Source organism: Sinocyclocheilus anshuiensis, unplaced genomic scaffold (genome assembly GCF_001515605.1).
Source record: "Sinocyclocheilus anshuiensis isolate Anshui unplaced genomic scaffold, SAMN03320099.WGS_v1.1 scaffold990, whole genome shotgun sequence".
NCBI lineage: Eukaryota > Metazoa > Chordata > Actinopteri > Cypriniformes > Cyprinidae > Sinocyclocheilus > Sinocyclocheilus anshuiensis.
The window spans coordinates 435,636-456,999 of NW_015539926.1; the positions used below are offsets into that span (position 1 = coordinate 435,636).

General features: G+C 34.5%; 1 protein-coding gene across 1 annotated transcript in view; it reads right to left on the bottom strand.

Annotated features, from left to right (window-relative positions):
• The window catches only part of LOC107686687 (phosphatidylinositol 3,4,5-trisphosphate-dependent Rac exchanger 2 protein-like), a 157,206-nt gene that overhangs the window by 36,084 nt on the left and 99,758 nt on the right, over nucleotides 1–21,364 (bottom strand). The window contains exons 26-35 of the mRNA XM_016483777.1: nucleotides 18,735–18,914; nucleotides 17,980–18,074; nucleotides 17,474–17,556; nucleotides 15,782–15,872; nucleotides 12,213–12,341; nucleotides 11,367–11,408; nucleotides 10,510–10,715; nucleotides 7,546–7,648; nucleotides 6,848–6,991; nucleotides 6,562–6,676 (exon numbers count right to left, since the gene is read on the bottom strand). Of these exons, the coding sequence (XP_016339263.1) occupies nucleotides 6,562–6,676; nucleotides 6,848–6,991; nucleotides 7,546–7,648; nucleotides 10,510–10,715; nucleotides 11,367–11,408; nucleotides 12,213–12,341; nucleotides 15,782–15,872; nucleotides 17,474–17,556; nucleotides 17,980–18,074; nucleotides 18,735–18,914 (1,188 nt within the window). The remainder of the gene's footprint in view (nucleotides 1–6,561; nucleotides 6,677–6,847; nucleotides 6,992–7,545; nucleotides 7,649–10,509; nucleotides 10,716–11,366; nucleotides 11,409–12,212; nucleotides 12,342–15,781; nucleotides 15,873–17,473; nucleotides 17,557–17,979; nucleotides 18,075–18,734; nucleotides 18,915–21,364) is intronic.

Consider the following 21,364-nt stretch of genomic DNA (forward strand, 5'->3'; position numbering starts at 1 on the left):
ATTAAATTAAATTAAATTAAATTAAATTAAATTAAATTAAATTAAATTAAATTAAATTAAATTAAATTAATCATTGCTGACCAAGCTCAATAGGTTTTTATTTTTATTTTCTCTACACACCTGGTCTAACATTTAATTTTAGTTTGGCTAATATTGTAACCTCTGCCAATGGTTTGTTTTTATTTGGTTTTTCTGAGGCTCACCATTGCATCATGGTGATTATCAGGCTGCCAGGCCATCATGCCTTAGAGTAGACCAATAAATCTACAAATAGCATTGGGCCTCAACCACCATCATGACCCAAAGCATGACCTCAACAAACCTTGACTAATTACAAACAGATTTGCAAACATAATGTCATGCAGGTTCCTTCCAAGCTGGCACAAAATCGCTCTAACAGACACACTCAAATATATTTTAGCCCATGTTTAGGTGTCTTTCCATTGGGACCAGATCACTCAACCGAGTTCAGCTCTTACAGCCACTTCTAGACATGCGATTAGCCGAGCGTTGAGTTTTTACCGGCTGATAAGTACAGCCATTAATCCAGCTGTCTAACACACACATCCTACAATGCAGAAACCTAACAAAGGGCCAGAGTGCTACAAGAACGAGCTATCCAGCTGTATCAAACCCACCACATCCACATGACTCGCACCGCAGAAACCACTACAAACAAGTCGCACTTCAGTAACTCAGTAAAAAACAAAGAACTTGTGGGCATCTAGAGTTTAGGTTTGAAATCAGCTGTGAACGCCTTGTTTAGAAGAACAATCAAAAACCAAGTGTATTTTTAGTCTACAAACTTGTAGAATGAATCTAACAATCCATAGAACTTGAAATGAAGGCCAAAACGACTTAAAAGAAGCTGGCTGGAGTCTTTTTTGGCTGTTCCCCATCAGAAAAATAAGCCACAACATACATATCTGGTACCACATCAATGTCTCAGCTGTATTACTGACTTACTGGGTGTATTAGGAGCAGTTTCGATTCCACACTTTGAAGTCCTGTTTATGAAGGGATACTGAAGATGAACTCGACATAAACTTGACTTAGAAAACGCTTAAAAACTACCAGATGAGACATGGATTTGATTAAATGTGCCAACTGTAATCAAACTATTTTAATTTCCATTCCACATGAAAAGAAGTACTGTGCTGTCTCCAAATGCACTTTCCACAAAAAAATACACAACTGGAGCTGACATTAACTCTGAGGGCTTCCAAAGCTGCAAATATGAGCTAGTTTTGAATGTAGTAATACAGACATTTACAAATGAAGAATTCTTCTGCCAGTATACCTTTGTCTCTCTATTCTAGCTGCACCTTCCTTTCACACCTTCACTTTTGTCAATTCTCATTCTTGCTATTCCACCATGTGATTTCTCTCTTTCTACAAAACATATAGGACTTTGTGTATAAAAAGTTCTGTCTGTACTTAAAAGAAGTCAAATTAATCTACCAGAGTACCGAGACAAAATATACATGCAATCTATGAAAATAAATATTTAATGCACTGTTGCTTCCCAAATAAATTGATCTGTTAAAAATTTGTAGATATTTTAACCAAGCAAGACAGTTCTATTAAAAAGACGTCATTTTTGAAGTGTACATCACAGTAATATATTACAGTAATATTACAATTTTAAAAAATTGTTTTCTATTTTAAAATGTCATTTATTTCTGTAAATGCAAAGCTGAATTTCCAGCAGCCAATACTTCAGTCTTCAGTGTCACATGACCCTTCAGAAATCATTTTAATATGCTGATTTGGTTGATTTGATTGGTTGTCAATATTGAAAATGTACATGTAATTAATTCAGAACAGTGTATATACACAATCAGCTTTTTATGATATTTGATATTTTGATATTTTTGTATTTGCACTGTAATGGTTTAAAGATTAAAGCCAAAAGATTATTAATTCAGCGAAAAAGAGCAAACAAATTTATTGCAACAACAAACAACAGCAAACAAAAAGCACATTACAAAACGTTAATACATTTCCAATATTAACACAATTGGAAAGGCACGTAAATGCAAAGAACCCATTCACATGAGACCTGACATCTGTCTGTTCTTTTCAGATGAGATTTTTTTTTTTGTGATGATTGTAGTGACCTCATCAGTCTGGATAGGTCGACTTAAAGAAGATCTGGAGATAATACATGACTTGGGGATCTCCTCCTAAGATATAAACACGGACACACAGACTCCAGTGTAGTTGAAATTATAGCCCAAATATATCCTGGCATGTGCTTAAGATGATCTTTTGGTAAAGACAGATTGGGGGGGGTTTGTGGTAAGACCGCTGAGTCAATCTCCTGGCTTTACTCTGATGAGCAACGACAGTCGTGTCAGATGTAATGCACTTCACATCTGAACAGTAATATACAATACGTTTCATCTCGGTTTAATGCAAATGCGCCCTTCGTTTCATCATGGTGATGCTGAAGCAACATATATCTATAGCTAATATTTCTAATACAGATAAATAGGAATGATAAGACTCTTCAGGCATTATAGCTGATCTCAACTCAAACTCCAGTCTCCAGTCTAGCATGTCTAAATGATAAGAAACATATCTTGTTATTTAGCGTTCCCTTCACGTTATGACTGTACTATTACAATTTCCACGAGCTCGCTTTGCAGTCCCCATAATAAGCAGTCTACAGACATCCCTCTATCCCCAGACTCCAGACATTCTGACTTTTTTGGTATTCTTTTCTATTCTAATCATTACCAACATTAGCGAGGGGCCTGGTCAGGTTAATGCAGCATAATATCAATTGTACTTGTCAGTGAGCTCAGAGCGTGACACATTCGAAGATGCAAATTGGCCAATCAATACTGTCAATCATTTACAAATGCCAAAGATGTGCAAAGCACAGTATAGCTTGGCTTTGCATGGGTCATTTTGTAAGATCTGACATTTGTAAATAAATAAATTCTAAACAGTGAAGGAACAAACAAACATAAGTGGTTAAACAAAACCAGTCGTTTGACAAATAAAGACTGGCAGCCCTGGCAAATCTGGCAACCCTACATCTGTCCTTTGGGTCAGATAGTCTCAGTTTCTCCTTCCCTCTTCTTTACTCTTATACTTCTCCTTCTGCCTCCACACCCCTCTCATTCTTTTCTGTCTGCTCTCTCAGTTTACATCTGCTCCACATTACACCAGAAGGCGCCCTGTCAATTCATTTCAAGCTCATCTGCACAGCTTTCTGAAAAAGCCTCCATCTTGCTATGACTAAGCTGAATCACTTTACCTGCAGGGCCTTTCAACACCTGCGTAAAAACCACAAAAATCCAAACAAAAACCACAAACCCTGGGAAATCACATGAATGCTGAAACACACTGTCATCAGTACTGTTGCAGTTGTAATGCAAATGCACCATTTTTACTATATCTGGCAAATGACTGGATATGACTGGTTATGATCAGCTGTGATTGGTTCGTGTGATAAATCCCGCCTCTTGTTTTCGTGTGCATTCCGCATTTCCGAATCAGTCTGAATGAACATTATAATGGCATTAATGGGAAGACTAATTTAAAAAAAGTAAGTAAACAACTCACACACTAGATATTTATGTCAAAATAAGACAATAAGACATAACAAATATCCTGAAAACCTTGAAATGTCCTGAAAACATGATATGAGGGAGTTTTAAGTGAGTAATCAGCTTGGTGAGATTAATTTAAAGTAAATCTCTGTGTCTGTGACCAATATTTACCAAGCTTTGATGACTAATGATCCGAAAAATTTTAAAAATTGTTCAAAGTTAGCTATTAAAAGAATAGCTGAACATAAGTTCACAAATAAAATATATTGTTTAAATTGTTACTGCCTTGAGGTATTATTTTAGAATAAATGTAAAATGTTTAAAAACACTAACTTGATTCATACTTGGCTTTAATAAATAGAATATTGATTGCATTGTTAATGTAAAATGATAAAAAATAGTTTTTTTTCTGATAGTGTAAGTAATGTTTATTTAACCAAGAAAATGTTAATGCAGTATATATATATATACATACTATACATATACACACACACACACACACACACACACACACTAGTCAACATTTGAAGTGGATCAAAACCTTTCATCAAAGTTCTCCTAAAACCTAAAACAAAATGTGTCCTTGTCTTAGGACAACTTTGATTAAATTTTTGATCCACTTCAAATGTTGACTATTGTATATATATATAATAGTCAAGCTCTTAACAACATGTCAAGACCTTCACATTCTGTTCCATAGAGTTGTGCTCCATATCCAGTTTTTTTTTTTTTTAACACAAGAATGGAGTCGTTCAGGCAACCAACCCACTGATTAGTCTATTTTGAAATTATATTGTTTTTCACATCCCTAGGCACTGTCAAAGAAAAAAAAAAACCTCAAGAAAATGAAAATGTGTGCAGCGTGTTTAGAATTATGAAGACTAGCATAGCACATAGAACCACCTCAATACTGTCATATCCATATCGAAACAGTGACATTTTGAAGAAGGAGCGGATTTGCCTTTTACCTCATTCTATGTTCACACTTCAAATTCAGTCGATACAAATGCATCAAGCTCAGCTTAAAATGCCAATACCAATGCTCAGATAGCAAGGGCCAGGATAAGGCACTGAAGGATCGCGTTATTAGTGGAATATAGAGGGATTTTTTCGAAATGCCAATATGCCAGAGAGCACAGGGTATATAATGAGTCAGCATTACACCACAAATACTGGCAAGCCAAACCAAAACAGTGTTTGCACATAATGAGACAATATTTCTTGAGTAACCCCTCATGCATTTTCCACTGGCCTCAAATCAAGTCAAGACTGTACTTGATCTCTGGTACAATTGGCAGGCTCGCTTCCATTCAAATCCCAAGAGTAATATGCCCCTATGGCAAACTGTAATGTGGGGTTTGGTGTTTGGGTTTCATGTTCATGTTTTCCATGTCTTTTATTTTGTAATTGTTTCACCCTGTTAGTGTCATGCTTCCCTTGCCCTCATGTATCTCTGCCTTGTGTATGTGTCATGTTCTGATTGGTAGTCTTAGTCATGCGTCTTGTTTCCCATTGGTTTGTTCTTGTCATGTGACCCTCATTGTCTGATATAAGTAGCCATCATGTTCCCATAGTCTTGGTCGTGTATTGATGTTGTAACCCGCTGTCGGTGAGTCTAGTCTGTTTATGCCTCGTCAAGTCTGTTCATGCCAAGTCAAGTCTCGGATTATTGTTTGGATGACCTGTAAATAAACTGCACTTGGGTTCTTCACTTCAACTCGCCTTCAGTGGATAATTCGTTACACAAACGTAATACAATGAAACTTGGCTGACCTCAGCACACTGTAACCAATTACGGATGAGATCTACACCAGATGCTTACCTTGTGAGCTATAAAGCAAACATCAGCTGCTCAGAGAACATGTTATTAGGATCCTACATGATGATTATTTTCCATAAACATATCAAATTCACTCATATTTTGAGTATTAGTGCTGATGTTCAGGGTTTGGAAACAACTTACATGTTTCAACAGCCATTGTAATGTCCCAAGAGGCCCCTGGAAGACTTAAACATACAACTAAAGAACTGAAGGAGCATGAAGGCAGTGAAAAACTAGATATCTGGAGTTAACTGGATGGGCATATCCCTGCAGCAATGTTTCTAGAAAGCCTTCCCAGAATTGCTTAACAAGCATGGGTTTGGTGTCCGACATACTTTTGGCCATATAGTTTTAGCAGAGATATCAATCATGGCCGTGAAATATAGTCAGTTTTGGCAGACTGATGAACTGAAATTATCTTTAGGTCTGGGGGCAAATTCACTTTCATCTCAACATCAAAAAATATTATTCAAACAGACTGGCATGATAATTATGAGCAAAGAGTATGAGATTTGTTTAACTCTATTTGACATATCATAACAATAACTGATTTTCAGACCGCATCGTCTGATTCTGAGGAAGACAAGGAAACTGGAAGTACAGCAGGGATCAAGATATTAGAAAAAAACTGCTTTAAAATCAGTGTACAAGTGTAATCAAGAAGGGCAGTATAGAGAACTACAAATGCCACCTAAAAATAAATTAAGAAATGAATTACTAATTTATTAATTCAAAATAAATTTTAAATACATTTAAAAAAATTGTTTCAATTTGACATATGTATATACATTTTGTGCGTGTGTGTGTGTGTGTGTGTGTGTGTGGGTGTGTGTGATTTATCGTTTTATATTTTTAGTAATTAAATATTAACATTTAAAAAAATTGTTTCAATTTGACATATGTATATAAATTTTGTGCGTGTGTGTGTGTGTGTGTGTGGGTGTGTGTGATTTATCGTTTTATATTTTTAGTAATTAAATATTAACATGATTATTAATTCCATCATTTTATTTTTTAAAGGGCAGAGATCCAACTGAGCACCATAACCACATCTCAAATTCCCAACTTCACCTCATCAGGAAATACAATGACAGCTTTACACTTAGGTCTGAAGGTGTAGATAAAAATTGTGAAGTTTCATAGCTGAAGTTTGACTGACAGGTGAAGCAAACTTACCGGAGTCTCTTGTAGTACTGCTTGACCTTCTCCAGGGATCCAGCATTGATTTGGGCCTGATACTCTTCCACTGACACGCTTTCTCGGTAATAATATCCCTCCATGCTCTCCAAGGCTATTAAAAAAAAATTACGTGACGCATTGGATTTCTTTCAGACGTTTAGCTATGTATCAGTTACTATTATTATTATTTTTAAAAGTTAAGGGTAGCTTCACTTTGAAAGAGCATAATTCAGCATTTTTGCCATGCTTCAGGCTAACTGTGTCCCATACAAACACACCGTACCCTGGGTGAACAGGACGGGGTAGATTTTGAAGCTACCACCGTGTCTTAGTCTCTGGGGTAACTGCTGGAAGTAGAATGCCTCTAGGTAAAAACAGACCTTCAAAGCCTGCCGTGTGCCCTCAACTTGGTATGAGATGGGCATGTCTGGAGACAAAGAAACAAAGTCATCAGTTTATGAATAAAATATTTCATGCAAACACACTGGTTCCAAGTGACTTTTTGAATACTGAAGTTAAGAATATAAATACTGCCACTACTGTAAATGTGTGTAGTTATTTACATAAATTACATAAAAAATTAAAAAATGTAAAAAAAACAAAAAACATTTCAAATACTTTTGGATAACATTATTATGTACATGTTCCACTAACAGCAACCAGTAAGTGTCCAGATCTGAAAAATACTCATAATATTAATAGAAAAACACACAATTTTATGATTTAGAAAAAAAAAAAAAAAAAAATTGTAAATGTTTTGCCAGAAAAATGGGCTTTTGCTATATTCATTTAATATAAATCCTCATATCTTGAATGATATTTTGTTATATAATACAAAGACATAAATACTTTTTGGCTTGAGTGTCCAAATACCTTTTGGGGACACTGGAAACATTACTAGTAAAATTAGTTTTAGAATTGTGCTAAAAAAAGTAATTATTTCCGGTTAAAACAGGAAGTGCTTCTTCAAAGAGAACTTACTAGCAACAAGAGGCTCTCCTTCAAACTGCCGGAAATAAAAGGTGACCTTCTCCAGGTCTATGAGAGCAATGTGTGTGTCTTCTAGCATGGCCTGCTCATCCGTCTAAAGAAAAAAATGACATACTGTAACAAAAGTACAAAACCATTATTAAACTACATGTGTTTAATGAAAAAGCTGTGTTGAAGGTCTGATAGTATGAGTGAAATATATATAAAAAACGGGTGGGGGATTGTGGTGTGCTTAGGTATAGATCCAAAATTACAATGATGACTTCCTGTTGCAGACACACTGAGAAATTCATATTTTCTTCATCCTCCACTCTATTCATTTTAGTTCATCTTCTGCCTGCGTACACACATTATGCCCGTGGCTGTGGATGAGACCATCCACATACAAATCTGAACAAGTCTGGTCTGAGAATCGTGGGACCTCTCCTCACACATCTGAAAACGACACCTCTGCCTGATATGCGGGCCGACTCTCTCAACATCCCCATGTGCCAGATGCTACAATCCTTTCATCTGGGGGCCTACAAAGCTGCCAAGCGTTATCATGTCAAGAAATTACCTTCGGGTTGCTCGCTGCCTGCTCTCCCTCCCCCGAGTGTGTTCGGGGATGGATGGGGAAGAGCATCAGTGCTGTGGAGATAAGACTAAAGTCTCAAATGCAGGGAATCTTCATATTACATGTGGGTTTCATTTCTACGCCAACTCGGCCTGACTGCTTTGCTCTGACTACATACTGGATTTAAACATGACGTACTTCATCAAAGCATCCTTTATCTCTTTATATTCTCTAAATAAAACAAATTAGAGAATGCTCACCAATAGATCCTGTTGTGTGAATGGGTGCCGTCAGAATGAGAGTTCAAACTGCTGATAAAAACATCACAATCCACAAGTATTCCACACGACTCCGGTCCATCAATTAATGTCTTATGAAGTAAAAAGCTGTGTTTCTGAGAAACAAATCCATCATTATGGCATTTAACTTTAAACCATCGCTTCTAGTCCATAATCCATAATAAAGGCATAATAAATCCATAATTTTCCAGTGAAAAAGTCCATCCCCGATCCACAGATATATCTGTTTGGAACTGCTTTGGACTGTTTTCACTTGTAAATGGTGCTTGATTTGTGCATATTTCTCTCCTGATTCAGATGAACAACTTTTTCAGTTGAGAAAGCAATAGTACAGTATGGATAGAAGAAGGCTGGAAGCAATGGTTTGAAGTTAAAAATATCTTCTATAAACATGCAGCTTTTTGCTTCACAAGATATGAATTGATGGACTCGTGGAGTTGTGTGGATTACTTCTGGATTATTGGGATGTTTTTATCATCTGTTTGGACTCTCATTCTGACGGCACCCATTCACTGCAGAGGATCCATTGTTGAGCAAGTGATAAAATTTCTCTAAATTTCTCCAAAATGTTCCAAAGAAGAAACAAACTCTTCCTCATCTTGGATGGCCTGAGGGTGAGAACATTTTTAGCAAATTTTCATTTTAAACTATTCCTTTAAATATGAACAGCGAGAGTAATAATAGTCTTATTTATCCATTGGCTGAGAAACATTCGCATTTTGCCTCTGTCATAAAGTGACTTTGTGCAAATAAATCTTTCACATAAAGAACAACCCCAGCAATGCAAATAAAGAAATGTAATCCTCCGGCCTCAATCACGACCAGGTGAAATCTGATCTCAAGCTGAAGCCAGAGACAGAAACACTTTACAAGACATGATAATCCTGCATTATCCTTTGGTCTGTCAGGATACCAGCTGATTGTGTAAATTGCTGGTTTGTGGGAAAACGCACATGGCTACAGTCATCAATTCAATAGGACAGAAAACTCTACTCAGTCACAATCCGCAGACGTGGATCTGACCTTGCGGCCGGTTGCGGTAAACAAAAAAGCAGATGTAATCTGCACGGAGGAGGACAAACAAAGTAAGAAAGTAGCTCAGGGATGCTGTCGGTCTCTTCACACTGTTTTCTGTTAAATGAAGAGTTAACTTGCTCATTAAAGGCACAGAATAATGGAATTTAGGTCAGATGTTAAGTAGCAGCTATTCTCTGTACTAAGCCTCACAACTATTATAAGAAATCATCACCACAACCATGATGCGTCATCCTGTTAAAAACAAAAATAAAATAAAAAGTTTTAATAATTTTTTTTTTTTTTGCAAAACAAAAAAAAAAAAATGCAAAAAAGCAGACATTAAAAAAACACTTTAAAAAAGCAGACAATAAAACAACAAAACAGTAAAAAAAAAGCAGACAACAAAACAGCTTTAAAACACAACAAAAAGCAAACAATAAAACAAAAAAAGTTTTAAAACAAAACAAAAAGCAAACAATAAAAAAACAGTTTTAAAACCAAACAAAAAGCAAACAATAAAACAAAACAAAAAAGCAGAAAATAAAACAAAAAATAAATAAAAAACAAAGCTAAAATAAAACAAAACAACCAAATTTCAAACAACTGATTTAATTCTGAATTCCTACTTCTTATTATTAATACGTTTTATTAATTTTCTTACATTATTATTTATTGATTATGTCTTGTGTATTATTGGCCAACATTTTATAATTTATATTTAATGTTTAATTTTTTTTTGTTTTGTTTTATATTTTATTTCACATGCTACGCTTCGTGTCATGCCTAACAAAACCCTTCAGCCTGACAAAATACCTACAACACTTGGCCTCTCATGGCTTATTATTGCTTTAACAACTACATCTTTATAGGCTATGCATCACAGACACAGAACACCATTATTTTGTAACAAAAAAATAAATCCTACTAAGCTGTGGGATGCTGGCCACATCGAGCAGGATTTTGACAAACATTCAAGTGCCATACATGACTCTTGGTCTAAATATATCCGACCCAAAGGAGGATGTCAGACTAGAAAGGCTGGTAAGGCTTATTTCAAGCCCACTGACCGTGGCAGGTACTCACCAAGTTGGGGGAGAGCAGGGATTGGAAATGCAACAGAAGACCAGCGGAGGAGATCTGCTCCAGCCAGCGGCGACTGGCTTCCTGACTTTCACTCTCAATGCTGAGAGCTTGATTTAGCACAGCCAACAACTGCTCTGAGAAAGAACAAACCGCCGCCACCAGACTCTGACTAAACACCATATCTCTCCTCAACTGAATCTCTGAGTCTGAGGGAGAGAAGAGAGTTAAATTAGCATAATAGGGGCAAAAATAAGCCATTCGCTTAGTTCGCTGTTTTGAATAACATGAGGAAGAGTAAATGATGGCAGGGACATTTATAGGTGAACTATGGACAATAATATGCCCTCTTAATAAAACTTCTTCAGTCTCCACATTATGTCTAGTGTTTAAAGACTAAAATCAGAACCATCAAATGATCTTAAGACACATTCGTACTTCTCAATGAACTCAAAACACATTAGACACCATAACAAAACACTACTCTTTTTCCTCAGCCAAATGTATTTAATTTAGCTGCATTTTCTAGTCATAACCTTGAGAAACGGTGTCTTTTTATTCAATTATATTTCCTTAAGGGGATTACAGAAGTCTCTGAGGGCTCTGCTCATGTGGGTAATTTTTCTCGAAGGATGCTGGGCCGCTGTTGCAGGTGTGAGAGAAATGCTGTGTGAAGGAATTCTCAACTGAGTGCAATTTATTCAGGGTGACCTCAAAAGACTGCCTACTGTTTGGTGTGACAGATTATAGGGTCTGAATAAGTGTGTGGTGAAAAGACCGTACATGATGTGTTCCTTATTTGTCATGTATATAGTATTTGAATAATATGCATAAGTGAATTTGGTTTAATCGACACTCACCTGTGTATTGCAGCAGGACCAACAATAGGCGCGTTTTCACCTCTGAGGGAATATAAAAAGCAATGTCATTCATGAAATAAGTTCATTAAAAAATCTGTAAAAAAATCTGAAAATGCATGCCTTGTGTTTGGATTTACTGCATTTAATATCTGGTTGAATGAAGTACATAAAATGCAGATTTATACAAAAAAAAAATCTGATTATTATTATTATTAATGAATTAAATATTTCCTTTTCTGCGGTATAAAGTGAAGTGAATATGAACATGATGGGATTTTTGCACTGAAATAATACAGACAGAAGTGGCACAACTGTATAATGAATGTGATGCTGAATATTATCAATCTTAATATCCTTTGCAATAAAATAAAATAAAATAAAATAAAATAAAATAAAATAAAATAAAGTTTACCCAATGAAAATTAAGTTTACCCCAAAAAATTAAAGTTTTACCCAATGCTGGTAAAAAATTTCAATTATTCTTATTAATAAATGGAATATTTAATTTCCTTGTGTTATAGTCTTGTAAACACATCAGACTGGACTATAATGTTCTGCTTTTTGTTCATTTGTTTTTGCTGCTAATTCATCAGGTTTGGCATTTACACACGCACACATACAGCAGTGTAAAGAAGTTAAAATGCAGGAGAATGCTTTTTCAGCCCTTGCTGACAACTGACCTGAGGGAGTTAAAGCCAAATACTCATTCTCTGCCCTCCATAAACGCACATTTAGCAGTGTGTGCTTGAAAAATGGCAGCATCCAGCCCTATCGAGAGCTGCTGGAGTGGTTGTTTTTGGTCAGGATCGCACGTATGTGGTGTGTGTCGCTTTTGAAACCACTGACCTTCTGCAAACTTGGCGATGGTGTATGTGAGAGCCTGAACGCTGCTGGGCAGGTTCCACGGATCCTGCTTGACATGAAGCCGCAGTTTCTTGGTGCAGTTGAGCTTCGGCTCCATGTCCTGATGAAACTCTGTCCAAAAACAATCACAGGATCATTGGAGTCAAACGTGCAGGATCAAACAGACAACTACACTAAACTGAAGAATACACATTTACGCAGCACACAAGACCCTGTGGAGTAGGATCAGTAGGGACGAGTGTTGTAAAAATATATGATATATAGCTCCAATGCCCTTACAGTAGATGGCTCTGGCGATGATAAAAAGGTATGGCAGTGGCACACATGGCATTTCTCACACACACCTATCCACTTCCTGCTCCGTTTAGGGAAAAGGAGGGTGGGTGAGATGGGCTTACATCATTCGATTCGTCTCAGTGATTATATAATAATTTCCTTTGAGCTCTCTGTAGTGATGTAAAACATTTTCAGGAATCTACCACACACAGAGTAAAAGCAGGTCCACTACTGAGACAAACAGTTATAATAATAATAATAATAATAATAATATATTGTTTAATATTAGTTTATTTAAATAACTTATTATTAGTAGTATTGTTGTTATTATTATTATTATTATTATTAAAATACAGTATATTTGTATCCACATATTTATATTTAAACATCAAATATTTACATATTGCAAATATTTCTGTATTTGCATATTCAAACGTTCTCTGTATTACCTGCATAAATACAATTGTCTTTGTATGTTAGTCTCAATTATTTATTTATTTATTTATTTATTTATCCCTGCTTATGTTAAAAGTACCAAAATATAATTTAAAACATAAATTATTAAATTAAAAAACAACATTTCAAAAAATGTTAGTCAACTTGAGTCACAAGCAGAATAATACATTTTAATTACATATTAAAAATATGAAAAACAATGAAATACACATAAATAAACAATAAAATATGAATTAAAATACGAACTAAATAAAACAACAAAATCTACAATAATATATATATATGATAAAATATTAAATATGCAATAAAATAAAATTAATTTAAAATATTTGTACGAGATGTTTATATGAGAGTTATTTATTTCTGATAAGCTTTGTATACGTGTAAGCAATTATGGTTTTAAAGGGGCCTTTTTAGTATTTTAATTATTTTTTTTCACTAGCTCTAATAAGCAGTTCGGTTTCTGACTCTCAAATCCCATTTTCTCACCAGCATGCATGTGATAACTTAAATAAACAAATCACATGCACAAGCACACAAATTATAATCAACTGTTAAAACTGTGAGGACTCCATACTAATCTGCTCATCTCCTTACAACAGCAAAGCAGCACCATTTTGTGGAGGTATAAAACTAGATTCAGACCACACACACAGATAGAGCAGACATTCGCTGACTCATCACTTCATTTAAGATTTATTTCCCAGGCAAAGAGTTCCCTGCTTTCAAATATCACTAGAACAATGCCTACTGTGTTTATTAACCTACCAAATGACCTTGAGCCACATCCTGTGTGAAACTATGCCTTTGGGAATGAACTTTATTATCACATAAACCAGGGACTCAGGAGTTACTGCAGATTGCATTAACGTTTGTTTCTACTGTCAACACACTGAGAGCTTCGTACATGGAGCTGATTATCTATCATTGAGCTTCAGGCTCCTTAAATTAAACATTTTAATGTTTAAAGAGATTAAATCATACCGGCTTTTATGGGTGAAATTCACTTGAAAGTAAGCATTACTATGTCCTACTAATAGAAGAGTGCGCTTGAAGTAAGAACTCAGTGTTAATAAAAAAAAATTATAATAATAATAAAAATAATCAATAAACAAAATAAAATATAAAATACAAAAAACTATAGAATATAAAATACAATAAAAACAATATGACAAACAATAAAATTAAATTAAATAAACAATAAAATAAAAATAAAACATGAAATAAACAAAATTAAATTTTAACAATAAACAATAAAATAAAAATAAATAAACAAATAAAATAAAATAAACTACAAAAAAACTATCAAATATACAATAAAATAGAAAAATATAAAATGAAATAAACAATACAATAAAATGAATACAAAAAAAGCAATAAAATGAAACAAACAATAAAAAATAAAATATGAAATAAAGCAATATGAAATAAACAAATAAAACAATATTTGTAAAATATACAATAAAATATGGTAAAATATAAAATATGTATAAAAATAATAAAATTAAATAATACATAAAATAAAATAAAATTAAATAAACAATAAAATTAAATCAAATACCAACAACAATAAAATTTACAATAAAATATAAAAATATAAAATGAAATAAACAATAAAATAAAATATAAAAAATACAAAAAACTACAGAATATAAAATGAAATAAATCAATATGACAAACAATAAAATTAAATTAAATAAACAATAGAATAATATGTGACTCTGGACCACAAAATCAGTAATAAGGGTTTTTTTTTTTTTAACATCATCTGAAAGCTGAATAAAAAAGCTTTCCATTGGTTTGTTAGGATAGGACAATATTTGGCCAAGATACAACTATTTGAAAATCTGGATTCCGAGGGTGCAAAAAAATCTAAATTTTTAGAAAATCGCCTATTAATAGTCAAAAATTAAGTTTTGATATTTTTATGGCAGGAAATTTACAAAATATCTTCATGGAACATGATCCTTACAGTATTTAATATCCTAATAATTTTTTGCATAAAATAAAAATCGATAATTTTGACCCATACAATGTATTGTTGGCTATTGCTACAAATATACCCGTGCTACATATGACTGGTTTTGTGCTCCAGGGTGACATATTAAATTTTTTTTTTAAATAAAGTAAAAAATGAAATACATTTTATATAAGAGATATTTCTTTCTAATAAGCTTTGGATGTATGAGAGCAATTAAAGGGGTCTTTTCAAATGTATTACACTACTCCTTTTCAAGGGCGCAAAACGGTCACAAAATCTAGAATGAGACAGAGGAAGTGACCCAGACGATCTCTACGAGTCCAATGTCCTAGTGTCTTCAGATCAGATAGAGGAAGTGCCCAAGACTATCTCTAGTAGTCTGGTGCTCTTTATCTGTCCCAGATAAAATGAATTGTACAGATTTGATTAAGATGATTTGTAGTAAAGGACAAATCTGAGGTTGGAGCAGTCAATCACAGAAACCTTCACACTGCTCAGAGGAAACCCCCACCTTTAGCCACACTTCCTTTTGCCAACAACCCTTTACACATGAAATACAGGCCCAGATTTATGTCACTCCTTTTACCCTCTTCCTTCTTTCAGAGGAGCTATGCCAGAAAAAGTTCGAAAAAATCCATTGTCGGAGATCCCTGGAGATCATAATCTCATAAACATGTATAGTTTCTGAGTTTCAGCACACAATTTAAGTCCGACTTAAGTTATGCAAACCATAACAAAAAGTGCACTGAGCCATGAAAGTCACTTTAATGAATATTGTCTGTATGAATAAGCCTGTGCCAACACAATTTACTTCATTAACATGAGAATCTCTCGATACCTTGAAGTCCCCGTCCCGGAGTGAAGCACTTGGTCTGTTCAAAGGCTCGAGTCACAGTTGCCCCTTTCAACAAACTGGTGATGGACTCCACCTGAAAATGAGATCAGCACCAAGACATCACAGGAAATTAGTCTTTAATTAGCTGACTAAGCAAATGTGGACAAACTCAAAAGAATTTCTGTGTTTCTAAACTCAATCTCTTTGGTGCTTGTAAACCTAAAGTGCCCAAGGAGGCAGTCTGCACAAACAAAAGCCCCTTGAACTCCCACCCCATCAGCCGGAAAACCTTTGTGCTGCGTGTGAACTGGGAGTGTTGTGCTCCCGGAAACCTGCGTGCTATAAACCAAACAGCAGCCGAGCTGCACATTCTCCATTTTACTGGTGATTGAGACATCCTCATTAAAAAGTGTGGAGACAAAACAGATTGATCTCTGGGGGGAAATGACCATGGCCGTGGTGCATTATGTGAGGAACTTCAGTCTGGTTTTAGGTGTCAAAGAAGCCAAAGGTGAAGCTAAGTCTTCTTGAGAGCAGATGGGATAAAATAAAAAGGAAGCTAAACCACTTGTGCATTATTTAATAAAACTGCTTTTTTATTTATTTAAAATATTTAAATAGTAAATAACTTATTTGTTCATGTTTATTTTACATTTATATAATCCTTAAAGTTTAATTTTAATATGTATTATATATTTAATAATTTAATGACTTATTAATTAAAACATGGCATATTATTAAATAATTATTCAATATTACAATATGTGAATTATTTTTTATTATAATATTAATGGGTAGTTGACATGACATTAAGTGACTTGTTCTATATGCTAAACTATTTTAAACAATGTTTTTATATTTTTTATTTAATTCATGCTATTTTTATGACACTGGATTAAATATAAAACATATACAAATGCCAGACCATTTAAAGGAGCTTTTTAAAATAACACTTTACAACAAGATGCAATTCATTAATAATTAACAAACAAATTATTTTTAATTCATTAACCTTAACAAATCTTTATTATTTATTATCAGTTATTAAGGAACTAGGTATGAAAAACTAACAATGAACACAATTTTATTGCAAGGAAATGTATAAATAAATGTAAATGTATAAATTAATCAATAGATCAACTAATGTTAATTTATACTAACTTGAAAGGTATATGTAGAAATAAGTATATTAGTACATATAGAAATTCACTTATTATTATTATTATTACCACCATTATTGGTAACCCTTTACTTAAAGCCTGTATGTATAATGCATTATAAAGGGTTACTAAAGGGTATAATGGATTATAATTATTCATAATGTGTGTTGTAATACATTATATCTTGTCATAAATAATTATAACCGAATTTAAAATGCATAGTGAAACAATGAATTGATAAGTGTTATAATGTATTAATTGTGGTTACAATTATTCATGAGATTGTATAATGCATTATAATGTGCATTAAAAGGCATAATTAATGCATTAAAACTAATTTTATAATGCATTATACATAAAGGCTTTAAGTAAAGTGTTACCATTATTATTATTATTATTTATATACACAAAAATGGATAAGATATTTAAGATATCGTGACTGAAATGCTATTTGTTATGTACCAAAATACTGAAAAAAGTAGATTACATGCATGTGGATATAAAAAGTTTGTTTATCCTTACAGCAAACACACACCTGACTGAACAGATGCTCCAGGAAGCCGTGTAGCTTCTTCTGCTTGTCATGAGTTATCCATACACTGGTTGGCATCTCGTCACCTGTATGTGATTGATTGTGTGTGTGTGTGTGTGTGGGGGGGGGGGTAAAGTGGTAATCATTAAAGGATACCATCATTCAACACAGAGCCCTTAACACATTTGTTTCATTAGTGAGGTACTGCCATAACGATGCAAACAATTATCTCCTTCTCTCTGTCTTTCCCATCCTTCTCTTTCTCCATCTGTTCAGTAGTTAGCATCAAATGGCCATCAGTTTGGCACACTTTGTATTTTGGCGGGTTCTGTTTGACTAAGTGGAAAATGCGTGCTTGATGTGCAGTGCAATGAGATAAGAATCAATCTGAAAGGCATATCCAAGCACTTGCCAAATTTGATTACAGTCATGGAGGATTTATCAGGGAGGTGAACTAACAATGGTGTTGTGGCGTCAGACGCGTGCAGGATGATGTCTGGTTGCATTACCTGAGTCCATCTCGTCGCTGTGCACGTAAGAGCTGCAGTGACTGCTGCAGATGCTGGTGAACGACGCTATGGAGTTCCTGTTGCTGTTACAATCACTGGAAGAAATCAGATGAAAGTGTTATGAACAAATAATATAAATACTAATACATGACAGGATCACAATTGTGCTGAAGCAATCTGTTAAGATCACAGCAAATTCTTCATAAAAATAAAAATATAAGATAAAAAAAATAAAGAATTCTTCTGAATTTATTCCTTTGTGAGCTTTGGTGCAAATAAAGCCAGAAACAAAACAAAACAAAACAAAGCAAAACAAAGCAAAACAAAAAACAGAAACAAATCAAAACAAAGCAAAGCTAAGCAAAACAAAACAAAACAAAACAAAGCAAAGCAAAGCAAAGCAAAACAAAAAACTAAAACAAATCAAAACAAAGCAAAGCAAAACAAAAAGCAAAGCAAAACATAATAAATAAATATAAAAAATTAAAAAAAAAAATATAAATATATAATATAAATATACATTTAACTAAAATTTTTATTAAACTTTTGTCATGACATTACTTGACCAGAAAGAGGAAACTGACTTTAAAAGCAGACTGTTTATGTGGATGTCTGTTTATATAACACATACTTGTTTTGTGTTATGAACTGCTTTTGGAACACAATGTTGTGTGAAATCTGGCAGACATGATGTTTTAGAGAAGACACTACATCTAACTGTAAAAGTACTTAGTAGCTACTGTAAGACACATTACCTATAGGAGTCCCTGTTGCTGATGGTGTCGTGACCCGAGTCCTCCTGCTCATCTCCGGTCACATTAAAACACACTTTCTTCCCATTGCGTTCACTTTTCTCGCTCTCACTCTCAGCTGAAATGTAGCTCTCAGTGGGCTTCACTTCAGACCCTGTGGGATGTGTGATAGAGGAGAGCAAACTGTGGGAAATACAGAGAGAAAGAGAGAGACAAGGAGAACCAGAGAAAGATTAATCACACTTTAATCACACTGCAATCTATGTGCAATAAAAGAGTCAGAATCTACACCTCCAGAAACATATGTTCATGACTCACATAAACAGAGGGAAAGACACATCACTCTACGACTCTTTCACAGTGATCCAGGGGTGGATAATACGATAAATACTAGCAGTTGAAAACACAATGGAAATAAGCAACAACATTTGGAATAATTAAAAAAAAAAGAAAATTAAATAAAATGTCCATCTGTCCAAGGTGTTTTCCTTAACTGTCACATGTACACTGTAGCATGTACACCATAAGTGTATGGTTTGAAGAATGGATGGAAAAATTAAATAAAATTAAATAAAAAAAAATAATAAAAAAATAAAAATAAAATGGCCATCTGTCCGAGGTGTTTTCCTCAACTACTGTATGTCACATCACATGTAGCTTACACTGTAGAATGTTTACCGTAAGTTTATGGTTTGAAGATGGATGGAAAATATAAAATAAATTAAAATAAAAAAATTAAATAAAATGTGTGTATATTGCACAATATTGTGTAAATATTTATGGCACCTTTATAAAATGGAAAATATATATATTTTTAATATTATTGACTAGATATGCTGAAGACACTACATGACCTGAATATTGCAACAAAGATGAACATTATAGTGGGAGACATCTGTCCTATAACTTCCTTAAAGTCACAATATATAAAACAATGTCTAAAATATTTTGTATCTAACAACTGCTGTAAAAATGCAGTGGTCTATTATTTAGTTTTTGTTTCATTTGTTGTGTTATTTATTGTCTTATTCCTGTTGTTTGTGGATTATTTCCATTGTGTCGTGGCTTGATTTGGTATGTCTGTGGCTCATTTCCCTTGTGATATGGTTTATTTCCATTATGTTGTGGATTTCTCTGTTGCGCTGTGGCTTATTTCCTTTGTGTTATGCATTTTTCTATTACACTTTCAACTTGCTTTTGTTATGCTATGCATCCTTTCATCCAACTGTCACTTTCCAAACCCTAACATCTTTTAAGTCTCGCATGGTTTTCAAGTTATATTTGAAACATTTCGAGAGGATCAGGCACAGTGTGTCAGGAGTGTTGAATGTGTGAGGATGACCAGAGCCAAACAAAATCACAACCTGTTTGTGCTTGGCTTCCGGACAACAACTCGAGGAAGTTCGAGGTCCTCAAAATATGGATAACATCAAAACATGCATATACAGCTGTGCCAACAGTCATAACTCCGTTAGGAGAACGACAAAGAAAATTTAGACGCTTATTCTCAAACATGGGGACATTTAAGCCATATTTTCAGTCTGGTTTTGAGGCCCAGTCTCTCCACACATGAATACTAACATGTCAAGCCTTGTTTGAGTTTCAGGACAAACCCCTCTGGGTTCTTTTAATGAGAGGGAAAACATAGACATACTTTCATGGAATATGTTCCCTTACGAGCGCAAACCGTAACTCTAATTCTCATCCTAACAATAAACAAAACCTCAACGAAATCACTTCCAACCCAAACCAATTCTGCAAGTGAGAACCTGAGAAAAGTTTCTAGCGATGCCTCGCTCGTGAGATCGCCTGAAGGCGTCTCCAGCTGCTCTAGTTCTCCAACTTTGCGGTTTTCTTACAATGTTCCCTCCTGTCAAAGCAGACAGGTCGCCACCATAGAGTACCCTTCTGTCGCCATTGAAAAGAGCACCCAGTGCCGCTATTGGCTGTAGCTTAATAAGGAAGTGTGCGCAGCATGGGGCCTCGAGGGGCACTGAGCATCAAAGTGAGAAGAAGTGGAGGAGGGGAACACTGATGAGAGTCTGCAGGGGAGATCTTGGTTTGGGTCCATGGGTCTCTCTGCCTCGGTCCTTTATACATGAGTGCTTTCATGTAACATGTGAGGCTCTTTACATTCAGCTAATGTCGTGCAGCTGACTCGGCACTTTCAACTATAATCAGAATGTGACTTCTGGTCAAGTCACACTCGCAAATACAAAAGAGATCGCTATCTGAAACAGCTGAGAAGACAGATATGAAACATCTGCATTTAACTAGTAGGACAGAAGCCAAAGCCAAAGGAACAGAATTTAATATGGGTTTTATGGTATATGATCTATGTGGATAAAACGTTCTTTGATTCTTCTGAGCAAAGTAAAGCTGTCCAGAAAAGAGCTGCTTATGTGAACACTACTTATAAGCGCATTTGCAACCCATTCGGAAAACTTGAAAACGTTATTAGTTAAATAGCGCTAGGAGCATCTGTTAATAAAGGGATAGTTCACCCCAAAATGAAAATTCTGCCATAATTTCCTCACCCTCACGTCATCCCAAATCTCTATGAGTTTCTTTCTTATGTTGAACATAAAAGAAGATATTTTGAAGAATGCTGGTAATCAAACAGTTGAAGACAT